The sequence below is a fragment of the Megalopta genalis genome, chromosome 1 (assembly GCF_051020955.1).
Source record: "Megalopta genalis isolate 19385.01 chromosome 1, iyMegGena1_principal, whole genome shotgun sequence".
In the NCBI taxonomy this organism is placed as follows: domain Eukaryota; kingdom Metazoa; phylum Arthropoda; class Insecta; order Hymenoptera; family Halictidae; genus Megalopta; species Megalopta genalis.
In genome coordinates this window covers 9,512,961-9,526,725 of record NC_135013.1, presented here as the reverse complement: position 1 = coordinate 9,526,725, position 13,765 = coordinate 9,512,961, and the positions used below count along the sequence as shown (strand labels likewise).

General features: G+C 41.4%; 2 protein-coding genes across 2 annotated transcripts; both read right to left on the bottom strand.

The window, feature by feature from the left end:
- Positions 1-354: 354 nt before the first annotated feature.
- On the bottom strand, positions 355-3,176 carry LOC117228830 (forkhead box protein C2-A). Its single transcript, XM_033484837.2, has 2 exons — positions 1,978-3,176; positions 355-1,343 (listed from the first exon to the last, which is right to left on the bottom strand). Exons 1-2 carry the CDS (start codon positions 2,566-2,568, stop codon positions 1,146-1,148), a joined length of 789 nt encoding a protein of 262 aa, XP_033340728.1. The 5' UTR covers positions 2,569-3,176; the 3' UTR covers positions 355-1,145.
- A 3,145-nt stretch (positions 3,177-6,321) lies between these two features.
- Positions 6,322-12,678, bottom strand: LOC117228788 (retinoid-inducible serine carboxypeptidase). The gene is made up of 9 exons (XM_033484778.2): positions 12,538-12,678; positions 10,272-10,501; positions 9,406-9,636; positions 8,032-8,142; positions 7,180-7,414; positions 6,933-7,085; positions 6,775-6,852; positions 6,549-6,703; positions 6,322-6,468 (listed from the first exon to the last, which is right to left on the bottom strand). Exons 1-9 carry the CDS (start codon positions 12,593-12,595, stop codon positions 6,412-6,414), a joined length of 1,308 nt encoding a protein of 435 aa, XP_033340669.2. The 5' UTR covers positions 12,596-12,678; the 3' UTR covers positions 6,322-6,411.
- Positions 12,679-13,765: the final 1,087 nt, after the last annotated feature.

The window sequence follows — 13,765 nt, the reverse complement described above, 5'->3', positions numbered from 1 at the left end:
TTATTTTATTTTTTAAATGTATTGCCGAAATATTCGGAAGTCATTGAGAAGCTCTAAGTTGAACAATTAGATTGCGACGGGTCTTAAAGTTGTTTTATTTTCATCGCAGTGCATTTTTTATTATCCGGCACTATCTTGATTCAGAACATGTTGGATACTTTTTGCATTACAAAACCTGTTCATTGTTGATAACATAAAAAGAAATTTCAATATTTGTTGACAATTGCATCTACAAATGATTCTTGTTGGAAGGAAAAATGTGTCTGCGGAAAATAGCACGAAATTTATTAACTTAGTGGGGAAAGGAATATATTCAGGATACGAAAATGTTCAAGAGACTCTCCTGTATCTATATCATTTAAAAAAAGTTTACTTATTACCGCAAACATAGAGGACAATAAGATACAATTGGACACAATATAAAATTCGGAACGAACCAATTGGTGTTTAGGCAATAGTAATGCCTCTTCTTCAGCGCCAATTGATAAATGGCAAATTGTTCAAACTGCTAGCCAAATGAAGTCGACAGAGTAGATTACACCAGCGATAGTAACGCCTCATGTGACAAAATGTCCGAACCTTCGTTGAAGTGAGTTTAGCGGCAAAATGTGACTTCAGCCAAACTCTCAACTGTTGGTAACTTTATCTACCAGTTTCAGCGTTTTCCTACTACGTGTAATGACGCTATTTTTTATTTTACGGAGCAGACGATTCGTGCTGAATTTAACATTGTACCGTATAAGAATACTGACGAGAATCATCCGTTCTCCTCATTTTTAACAATAAATAAGCTCTCCTTGCATGATATAGATACGAGCGAGTTTCCTGAACATTTCTGAACCCCCGAAAATGTGTTCGTAGTTTCTCAATTACCATATATTAGTCAAAGTAATAAAGGCGAAAATAGAGGCGTAGGCCGAATTATTCGGCACATTTGAATTCTTCTTTACAGTACGATGTGTAAAAAAACAAATGCAAGTTTTATAAATTAAGTACATATTTTGTAAATGGTTGAAATTTTCTCACGACGCACTAGTAATTCGTTTCAGTTCGTTTACATTTGAAAACAATTTACAGGAAACAACAAATGTTCGTGACTTTAAAAATAGCGAAAATTGAGAACACGATTCGTCAGGCGTGAGTAGCTAAATGGCAGATTCGTGCGTAGATTTCCGTAAGATATTCTCGATAGTGAACATCATTGATTTTACGCAGTGTCCTTGGGTATCTGTGTATTTCACTTTCGTGGTCTGTGCTTCTTCTTCGTCATCCTTCGCACTCACTATTTTATATTCCCTCTTCTTCTCCCGCCTCTTCGAATTAGGAAGTTGTTCCGGCGAAATCTGTAACACCAAAGCGTAGTTATAGTTAGATTACGTCCATCGAAATTTATAGAATCAATGAATATTTCTATATTATTTCTATAATATTTCTAAATCAGAGACTACTTTTCAAAGAGATAAATATTCGATAATTACTTTCAGCTTATCTTTTTCAAGGAAAGTCAAGAATTTCAATGCGATTAACGGCTGGAACTTAAACGCAAGCACTTTAATATGCTCACATATTTTTGTTCGTTTAGAAAGTACCTACAGCTTTATCTTCAACGAATATTTTTACTTCCCGCACTTCCTGAGTCGACCATTCTAATCATTTTCTACGATTCTAAATATCCGAGACAGTCGGATGCTGTCGCATTGTTTAAACGAGCACACGCTCTCTGCGATCGGCACACTGCGGATCTTTACGTAAAATAAAAATTATCCAAATTAATTGCAAGAAACATAAGTTAGACGCAAATATCTTTCCTCTTTCAATAATCGTACCAAGTTGAAACTTGTATAACAATATCCTTAAATTCTTTCAATCTCTTCACAGTCTTTTTTACCGCAATTGTCATTTTTATGACAAATGCATCGAAATCCGCTGTCTAGTTATCGGGTACGCGTCGTTCACCGAGCAATCATCTTCATTTACCGGAACGTTGGCACGATCTTGTTCCTGCTTGTCCTGCGCGAATCCTCTCTGTTTCCTCATCCTCCTCCTCCTGTAGTTCCCGTGTTCGAACATTTCGCTGGCTGACGGATCCAGGGTCCAGTAGCTACCCTTCCCAGCCTGATCCTCCTCGGTGTCCTCCCCGACGACCTTGTCCCTCGGTATCTTCACGAAGCAGTCGTTCAAGCTGAGGTTGTGCCTGATGCTGTTCTGCCAGCCTTGCCGGTTCTCTCTGTAATAGGGGAATCTGTCCATGATGAATCTGTAAATCCCGGACAGGGTGAGCCTCTGCTTGGGCGACGAATTAATGGCCATGGCGATCAGAGCGATGTAAGAGTACGGCGGCTTCTCGTACCGCGGTTGCGGCTTGTATCTTATCAGAGGGAGGTTCCAGGAGAAAGGCAGGGTCCTCGCGTTGAGCATGTCCGGCACCAGGCTATAGTAACTCGGCAGGGGGCACATGGTTGGGAAGATCTCCTCGGGATTCCACGGTTCGTAATTTCTTCGCAGATCGCAACCATAGGCCTTGGGGATGTTGCACGGGTAATCTTGGTAGCTACTGCTTGGCTCCATTTCAAAGTGATCGTAGATTCAATATTTATGTACCTTCTCGCTGTTCTGGCTGAAACTCTTCTATTCGAACACGCGTATCAGTTTCGAGCTGCTGCAACGATTAGTAGTTTATGGTTCCTCGAGTTCTATCGAGACAATGACACCTGTTCGTTTCGCGTCCATGTCCCACTGCACGGTGCGATAATCAACGGTCGTAGCACACTGTGTCACACCGTATATTTAATACATGATAGAACCGACAGATCAGCGAACTCTCGTCGAACACAGTTTCAAGGAACAAGGGTCGATGCTGACGCGTCCGCTTCGTTTCAGGCAACTTTATCGCCTCATCGCGGTGAAACAACGGACAAGCGTCGAGGCAACCGTTCAGCGGGACAGATTCGTCGAAACGTCAGAACAAAGCTATCAGTCCTTTCGGAGAGAAGCTGCACCCATCGTCGACGATGCTTCGACCGTTTCCGGCGGCGAGACTGAAACCTCCTCCGGGCTAGTTCGCGGCCGGCAGCACGGGGAACTGATCTCCGAGCACGATTTGCGGCTAGCAGGGGCAATTCTTTAACGAAGGGTGTTTAATTTGACACGGCTGATCCGGAGGACGGTCCAGCTCCGCCCATCCCGGTTTCCCGGAGAACTCTCGTTTGCGTGTTAGAGGGAGGCGGTTACCTATACGGGGCCGGTGGTGCGTGTTTTATTGCTGTTTACACATATGCTGTCCTAACACCCACGCCGGCAGTAAACGAACCGATACGTAAACAAAGCTGCGGTAATTATACCGAAACCGTACCGCTTCTCGGAACCGCTCTTGTCTTCCTCTTCGACCTGCCCTTCCCCGCGGACGCCGCCACCCTTCCCCGATTTTCGAGGAACGTCGAACTACCCTGCGGAAGCACCGGATTCTGGAGAAAGGCGAGATCCGATTCTCGGCGGAGACGCGAAAAGTCGAGTCCTGGTAATTAGACCTCTTTCTCGCGTTCAGTCGCGTACAATCGCAGGAATCGTATCAATGAAGTGAACAATGGCGCCCAACGTTGGGCAAACAGCTTCCATTAATTATTATAATCTCTATCGTTGTCATACAGACAAGTTACGTGTACAGTAATTTCAACACGAATTTCGAGGACTGTGCTCGTTTCAATTGGTTTCTTTTCCTTTATTTTTTGGAGTGTGCCCCAAAATTATGGCACTTTCGGCAATTAAGGGATTCCCGAGGTTATATGAAGCAACTTTTTCCTCAGCGAAAATGCAATCCACGGCTTCGTTTACGAGTTATTAACAAAAAATACTGACCAATGAGAGGTGAGCTCGCCTAGCATTGGCGGCTGGCGCGAGGCGGCTGAGCCAATGAGCGCCTCGCGCCAGCTGATCTCGCCTCTTTAATTGGTCACTGTTTTTCGTTAATAACTCGCGAACGAAACGGCAGATCGCATTTGCGCCAAGGAAAAAGTTACTTCGAATCACCTCAGGAATCCCTCATTTCCCGGATGTGGCATAATTTTGAGACACCTTCTGTATATTGTCACAATGGTCGATAATGCTTTCGTTCCGTTGCGAACGATTTTCCGACTGGCGCGCTCGCACGCGAACGACGCGCGGGAAATCCCGCGTTTCGGTTTATTTGCCATCGAGTTTTTCTCGACCTTTTTTCGAAGCTTCTTTGAATCGAGCAGAGATCGAGCATCGCGCATTAACGGCGATCGGTGCGTGCCAGGCTCGTTTAAAATTCATTCGCGTTCAGCCTTTGAACGCGGACAGGCATTCGAAGCTTTTGATGTGCGCGAACAGGAGGAAGATTAAGGGAAGAAGCCGATATTTGTTTGCGCGCCGTTTCTGCCTCTGCCGATTCGTGGCCGGGCGTCATCTTGGAATAATAAGAAACAAATCATCTGCGTGGATCTGCGGCGGAAGGAACCGGCGGATTAGTCGTCGTCCGCCTCTGTTTGGACGGGGGCACTTAGGAACGTCCTCGGAATGTTCTCCGAAAACACGGGTCTTCCACGAGTGGATCCTGCGCTCCTGTTTCGCGTTCCTTAAATCATTTCGTCCGGCACAACTTAGAAAAACATTCACAGAAGGTCGAGCAGATGGTAAAAATAATTTTCTTTTAAAACTCAGGCCCTCTCGTCTGGCAGCAGCGTTGCCGCTCGTGTACCGGATACTTGAAACATAATATTTTTATTGCAACGATTAGATTACAGAGCTTCGTACCGGAATTATATGAAATGTCTACCGACCGTTGAATTGTAAATCTATCGAGGTGTTCCAGCGTTTGCGAGAACACCAGCTCTGCTCGGAATTAAACTCGAAATATCTCGAAATAAATTCGATCGGCTAGTGAATTTTTACAATAAACGTTCGTTCGCATTGGAAGCTCAAAGAAAAGCGCGGACCTGTTTGTTTGATCGAAACGAACGACTTTCGCTTTTTATTTCCAGCCTAATATCATTTTACATTTTATTGAGAAAATTACTTCGCACCTCGCGAATAATTACGTCGCTGGCAGGTGATTTGAGGAATTTCTTCGAGCGCGAATGGTTGACATTAAATCGTTCGAGAGATCGATTATGGAATTCAATTCAATTATGGGAAATAGCGAATATACAGTTCGATCGGCATCGTTCGAGCGGCAAAAGAATTGAAAACAACGCGCGCTTGGAAAACCGGCGCGACACGTTTTTTTCTTTCCTTTTTTTTTCTACGACGTCGAAGAAAGTTTCTCGCTAGTAGTTTTATTTACGAGCCCGTTGGAACCGCAGAAGCCTTCTCGCTCTTCGCGAGCGAAATGCCTCGTCGGCGCAGGCGGTCTTGTTTGCGGATCGTTCGGTTTTACTGCCTCGTATCCGGCCGAATCTAAACAATCGTTCCTTATTGACAAAATCGGCGGCCGTCTGCGGGCCACGGTTTTTCGGATTGTTGCTTCTGCGCCGTTTTACGAGTGTGGGAAAATTCAGCGCGGCCGCAGACCACCGTCGAATCGTTCCGCCGCCATTGATCCTCGCGGATCGACTAGATCGCGAAAAATAAACCGACGGTCCTCGTAAAACGGCGTGTTTCGCGGAAACAACGAGGACCGCGCGTTCTACACGACGCGCAAAGTTAACGGGCCCCGAGTCGAAGGTTCCCTTTTTTGGGAATGTAATTAAATATTGTGTCGTTTACGGGACAGCTAGTATATAATGATCGTTGAACCGTGGATCTTCGTGAAAAATAAAAATATATTCGGTCAAGGTTTTAATTATATTTATTCTCTCGCTTTTAATCGTTTCAAGAAGTCGGTGTTTGCGATATTTGCGTTATTATATAGTTTTACCATAAATGCATAAATGTGGTAGCGCGATGATCAGTGAATTCCGGATCTTTATGGAAAATAAAAAGTTTCTTCTTAGATTGCATCGAACTGGATTATGCTGGAAATGCCTTTCTTTCTTTGATCATTTTATTGTGCGTTGTGCGAAAGAACAGACGGTCTTAGTCCATCTTATCCAGTCTAATATAATATATATATATATTTTATTTATATTATATATATATAATTATATTTATATTATTTGTTTATATTATATATATATATATATATATATATATATATAATTATATTCATATTATTTATTTATATTATATATATCTTATCCAGTGTATTAAATTTCACCGACTTGTTTGTGCTATAAATCCATAAAATTTGATAGTCTTCTGTTTTGCTACGTGCGAAGATGAATCTTCGAAAGGAAGGATAATTTTAAAGAAATCTGGCAATGATTTTCTTCTTAGAAAACTAATTGCTTGAATTTATTATGGTTTAGGGATAAAAAAACACATTCTGAAAGATCAAAAGTGTAATTACAAATATTAATTAGCAAATCTCTTCAAGATCTGCGCCATTGCGGCTGGATTATCTTTGGGCACCTGGAAGACAGAGAGGATAAACAATAGCTTGCGTTCGTTACTTCGTTAAAATTTGTAGAAAACAAAGAGATAATCGTTACCATGTGTCCGGCACGATTGACCCAGTACATGGCCAAGTTTCCATATGACTTCACGTATCCTTCGATCACGTCTTGCACGACCAAAGGTTGTCTACGTGCCTTCAGCCATATGTTGGAGTACTTCCATTTCATGTTCTCGACCCAGTTGACCGTACCTGAAACGTTACATCGATTAAAAATGCTGACGCCCGACCCGCAAGAAAGATAGAAATTCCGCAAATTTAACCTGGAGTGTCCACGATTAGATCAAGCTGTCCAGTGATCACGTCCACCTTCAGGTTCGTTTGGTTCAGCAGAAGCTCCACTGCGAAGAAATTCCAGCGTTCGTCGTTCGTTATTTCTAGCAAATGAAAAGGTCGAGTTTCTAATCGTGCTCGACAATACCTTTATCGACGACAGGCTTCATGAAGTCCTCTTGCAGCTTGTAGAACACCGTATCGGACTGAGTGCTGTGCTCCACCGTCAAATTAAGTGATCGCTTCACTGGACCGTTCATCAAATAGTTCAGATCGAAGTCATAGGTGCTTATCAAGTCTCCTAAAATGTTTCAATAGAACACCATCGTGCAACGACGGTTCGAAGTACATACGTGTACTTGTTTTTTCTTTTTGTTTGCAGTGCATTTTATCACCTCTCATAAGAGCAGGCTCCGACGAATATCTCACTGCGGAAGAATCTCTCATGAAGCCGGGCTGTTTCTTCGTCAAGATATTGTAGAAGTCGATGTTACTGGTGGTTTGCAGAATCACGCGCTCGGCGGCACTCCAGAGGCTGGTTGCCTGGAACCAGAGCTCGGCGTTCACGGCATTCTTTGTTGCTTGCGCCGCTTTGTCGATCGTTTTGTAACCCTCCGTGTCGACCATCCCCTGTGAAATTGTTTTCGTTTCCATCGAGAGCACGTTGCTTAACCGTTTGACTGCTGAGGAGCGCTATCGCGCTCTTCTTATGTTGTGCCAAAAATGCGAAGAGCACGATAGCGTTCCTGTTTTTTTTTTTTAATGCCAAGACTGCGGAGAGCGTAATAACGCTGCTCTAAATCATTAGAATTTGTGCTTATTACCAATTTTATTCACTAAACTAATTAAAACAAATTTATGTAAATAAGTGGTATTTTTTAATTTTTGTCGTTGCGAAGCGATACAAGTGAGTTTATTGTATGAAAAGTGTTTTGCATTTTTTCCCATACAGGCGCAATTAGTGCCGCAGTTTTGGCATATGTCCGAGAAGATACGTCAGCAGCCAAACGGTTAATCTACGTGGCAAGTAAATCCTCAAGCGTGCATTTCTATTCAGAGTCAGAAACATGTCGTAGGATCCTGTTTACAGAGATGGACGCTGACACGTTTAACGAAAAAGGTGTTCCGATAACTTGATGCGATTTAGCAGTGGGTTCGTTCGATTGCTATGCTTTAAACTTTGTACGATTAACAACGACGATGCTTTCGATGAGACAAGAGGATTAAGAACATTCGGAACACGTTACCGTCGCATACAAAAATGGCGCCCATTCCATCACAGATCCGATGGGGTCGATCCAGGAGTCGATGAGGGAGACACCCTTCAAATTGCTCTTAATGGTTCCCGCCTGTTGTGCCTGTATTTTCAACGGAGATACGATTTTAATTTACGGTCAACAATATCTGTCGAGTAATTTCCAAAACTCATATTTATTGTAATATATTTGACTAAAGTAAATCGCGTACCAGGATGTTTCGAATGCAAAAGTGTTCGAATGTCGTTCAAATAATTGAATTATTTGGATTTATTCGATATTTTCGTGGTCGATTTTCGGCACTTAACCCTTTCATAGGCACTGAGAACTAAGCTTCCCACCCGCTTTTAGTACGCATATGGACATCAGGCTCAAATATTCCCAACCGTTGAAATGTGCTGCCATGTTGAAGATTCGTATTGTGCCCATGAAAGGGTTAACGTAGTAACACGTAACAATTGCAAAGCTGTTGCAATTGTTTTATTGTTCTGTTTTATTGCTGTTTATTTGAAACAGCACTGTCACGACTCTCTATTTGATCAATGGGATAACGATAAATTAAAATATAATATAATATATATATGTAATAATGTAATATAATATATATATATATATATATATATATATATATATTATATATATTATATTACATTATTACATATATATATTATATTATATTTAACCGTTTGAGTCCCAAGCAGCGCGACGCGCTGTTCAGATTTTGTGTCACGTCAAACTCTAGTGACGCGCGTACATCGCATAGCTGCTTATCTTTTCTTTTTTTGCTTTTTTTTTGTTTGTCAATCTTAACAAGCCCTATCGCGCCGCTTGGTTCTCTTTGCAATCATTTAAGACAAGCGCTATACGCTGTTCGGCACTTTTCGACCGTGTTTTCTGAATAACTCCTGGGAGGTGTCCCAAAAATGTCTCGTAATCCGGAAATGGAGGGTTCCTGAGATCATTTGAAGCAACTTTCTCCTTAGCGAAAATGCAAACCGCGGCTTCGTTTACGAGTTATCAACGAAAATCAGTGACCAATGAGAGGCGAGATCTGCTGGCGCGAGACGGCCGAGCCAATGAGCGGAGCTGGGCTCCGCGCACTCGTTGGCTGGGCCGCCGCGCGCCAGCCGAGCTCGCCTCTTATTGGTCAGTGTTTTTCGTTAATAACTCGTAAACGAAGCCTCGGAGAAAATTTTCGCAAATGAAAAAGTTACTTCAAATAACCGAAGGAATCCACCATTTCCGGATTGCGAGACATTTTTGGGACACGCTGTATATAATAATATAATACAATATATATATATATATATAATACATAATAATATAATACATATAATATAAATTAAGATAATATCACGACGTTACCTTGTACCAAGCAAGAGCAAAGTCCACGCCCATTTTCCCTCCATAAGACTCGGTCGTGATGTAGGTGGAGACATTCGCGAATTTCGGCAGCACCTTGAGGAAACCTCTCATACATTCCACGAGATCGCTGGCGATCTGTTCGTTCGTCGTTGTGTAGGCGGATGGATCCGTGACGTAGCTGAAGCCTGTGCCGACCGGATTGTCGATGAAGAGGACATTGTAGTCTTTCACCTGCAGAAGCATCGATCGATCGTCAATGTCGATAGCCGATAAAGAAAACAAACACTTCGAAACTTATCGGTCATTGTTATTCTATTCATCGGGCGATCTCCGCATTCCTTTCACGCGTGCATAACATTTATTTTGTAAACATTGTTCCGAGATAGTTTTAACGCCGTCTGGACGAATTAAATAAACTAGCTACCCATTACACAGTAATCTTCCCCTAATTCGTGCTCGGATAGCGCACAGAAAAACGGACAATTTGGGAAGAGGAGATATATCACTCGTAGAGTCACGTTTTATAGGAGTACGATAATTTCTTCTTAATTCGCGCTCAGATTTCTCACAAAAATGGACAATTTGGAAGGGGTTAATATTATATTTATCATATTATAATTATAATATCACAGTTACCGTTTATCAATGACTATAAAAACGAGCCGCAAGGGATTTTATTTTTTATTTCTACTTTATATTTCTTTTAATTTTTTAACATCCTCCCTAATAGTTGTTGACAATCGGTAACTATAAAAACGAGACGCAAGGCTCGAGTGATCGCATCTTTTCTTCCCGAATTGTCCATTTTTCTGCGCGATCTGAGCGCTAATTGGGGAGAAGTTGTTGTAATCAGGTCGTTACCGTACCCAGGTGTGATTCCTCTGGTTCAAGCTCAGATCAAGAGGTCCGAGTTCCTCGAAGTTTCCGTAGGAAGTGGACGATGCACCCGGCCCGCCTTGCAGCCAGATGATCAGCGGCTTATCGTAATACGAGGAAACGTTCGCCGTCGTATAGTAAAGCCACCAGAACATGTTTGCGTCCGACCTTACTTTCACGTAGCCCCATTCTTGCTCGCCAGGACCGAATCCTATTTTCGCTGTTTAAGTAAAAGTGACGGTTGAGTAGCAACTAGCTCTTCGAAATGCAGTATGCGAAGACTGCAAAGAAAGTGCAAACATCGAAACACGTCTATCTTGCCGCGTGCAGAATCGTCCGCGGAGAAAACGAGGGGACAGACGTGCTCGATGTCCGAATGAATATGATGGGGGAAGGGGGTCGAGCTAATTAACAGCGAGGGAGATCGGGAGCACGGAGGTAGCGAGACACTGTACACGAAAACGAAAGGAACTCGTTTGCAATCGGTGATGGATTCAAAGGGTCGAGATGTTGACAATTTCATAGGAATTATGATTATAAGTAATTCTGATTACTACGGAGCAGTATACAATATATATATATACAATTATATACCATACATACAATATATATTGTATAATACAATTGTACAATATACAGGGTGTCCCAAAAATGTCTCGCAATCCGGAAATGGCGGGTTCCTCGGATCATTTGAAGTAACTTCTTCCTTTACAAAAATTTTCTACGAGGCACCGTTAACGAGTTATTAACGAAAAACAGTGACCAATAAGAATCGAGTACGGCTGACGCGAGGCGGCCCAGCCAACCAGCGCGCGAAGCCCAGTTCCGCTCATTGGCTCGGCCGCCTCGCGCCAGCTGAGCTGGGATTCGACCGCCTCGACCGCTGGCGCCGTTGGCTCGGTTGCCTCGCGCCAGCTGAGCTCGCTTCTCATTGGTCACTGTTTTTCGTTAATATCTCGTTAATGGTGCCTCGGAGAACATTTTTTAAAGGAAAAAGTTGCTTCAAATGACCTGAAGGATCCGCCACATTCGGATTGCGAGACATTTTTGGGACAACCTGCATATTGTATAATAATACAATTGTACAATATATATTGCATAATAATACAATTGTACAATATATACAATATATAATTGTGGAATTAATATCCGGTATTTATAAAGGCGTCGTCTTTTATTGCTAAGAAAGTGATTCGAGGAGGTTCTGTTCGACGTCGAAACAGCAGTTTCGCACGGTAAAGACAGGTAGCTGAAACAACAAACGTTTCAGCTCGGACTGCTAAGGCGTATTTGTCGAGTTTAAAAGATAATACAAGGTAACTGGGAATCGAGAAATTCTACAGCGTGCACGTCGACAGATAACGCGTAGATTACCCATGCGTGTTTTGTTTGCGGAATTTCTACGGTTCCGAAATGGGTCGGCCCGGTGTCTTCGTGATTGAACTTTCATTTAGGTAAATACTATCAAGAGAGGTTGATAGATTCATAATTCGATGTGGTACTGATTGCAAAACATGCTTGTGTATACCTTGTCTCAAATACATCGCACAATTTTTTATATTGACATCAATTCACGGAGAAATTCTATTGTAGCTATAGAAGATTGCTTACGAAACGAAATTGCTCTAACATTCTAAACTGCGGAATTACCATTGGTGCAGCAAATTTGTAACCTTGGCACTTGCAGTGTCTTCAATTAAATATAATAATTTGGTTGTTAAACATTGCGAAATTATATTACACTATAATATATTATAATAATATATACATATTATAATATTATAATTATATATATTATTTTATGTGTATAATTATATAATATTATATAAAATGATATATAACATATTATAATATATTTTAATAATATATACATATTATAATATTATAATTATATATATTATTTTATGTGTATAATTATATAATATTATATAAAATGATATATAACATATTATAATTATATAATAATTATATTATTATATCATAATTATATTGTAATTAATTGTATTATAATCGAGCACTTTACGAGTACCCTTCAATTAAATCCCACCTCTCGTTCTCGTTTCGCGATCGACATTGGTACTCCGACATTTTGACACCCGACCACGAATCTATTATTTAGTTTCCCTTCCAACGACCGCTGCGCATTTCTCACCTGTTATTATTTAATTGCGTCTACCATAAAATTCGACCCGTTTACGCAAGAAACCGCGTTGGCCAATTTCCGAAAGGTTCTTTAGACGTAAAAGTTGTGCTTACCGTGGGCCCCGGACGCGAGGCAAATCGCCACGAGTAGCAACACCGAGGAACCTGACATTGTCACCCGAATCAGTGGTACCCGAAGACTAAACGTTCTGTCATTCTGGACAACGTCTTATCTGTTAGTAGGGAGCGAACGATTAGATACATTATACATATTAAGGTTACGCTGGGTCACGTGTTAGTCTGTTCTTTCACTGTACTTTTCTACAATTTCTTACATAAATAAACAACATATAAATCGCGATTGATTGCTCGAGCAGAGTCCGCTATTGTTCCTCGTTTAAAAAGATTTCGGGATAGAGCTCGGGAATTCCTGGGTGCAGCATTCTGATCGGAAGAGGAGCAAGGTGAAAGTAGACTAATTTCAATTTTCATCGTTTTCATTAAATTGTTATTTATTTATTTATTTATTTATTTGTTTGTTTGCGAGAAGAAGAATCCCTTCGGTGAACGTCCGAAAAGATAAGAAATTAACGGTAGGAATAAAAAGAGCACAAAACACGCTGGGCTAGAAACAAAATCCAACTGTTCACGATAAACGTTAACGTTTCTAAAAATCTTCTTCGTACTTTTATTATCGTGGCACGATTCTCTTGTTTTAAGATAGTTTTGGCGGCCGAGGGATGTCCGCGACGCGATAAAATGAAATCGGTCCATTAATAACCGACGATTAGTAATAATTGTGGCGATATTTAAGATTTCAACGAGAACTCCGTTGCCGATTGAATTCTATCATCGAGATTTCTCAATTTTTCGATGCGTGTGGCAATCGGTGTGCCGCAATCGGACGACGGATACGATTGTTCCCTGTTAATTATTTTTCAATCGGAAGACATTGAAAAATAATGAAAGTGTTCGCTGGTGTATCTTCGATGTCGCAACACCGCTTTTCCGTGCACGCTATCTTCCAGTCTTCCGACGAGATAAATTAAAGATGGATTCTCGAGCTTTAATTTATTTTAATCTTTTATCTTTTTATCTTTAATCTTTTATAAAGATGGATGCAGCTTCTCTCGAAAGAGAGAACTTTCTGCGAAACTCCGAGCAGAAACTGTGAATATGTAGCCGAAATCGTGAAGGGGTGAAAATTTCTTCGAAATCTAAACGAATACGGTCTTGTTATTTTTACGAAAACGGTGCGCGCAATTGGCACGTTCTATTGTTACGGAACGAAGCGATTAGGCGAACGTGTCGCAAGATTTTTTCATTCGTAGATTACGCAAGG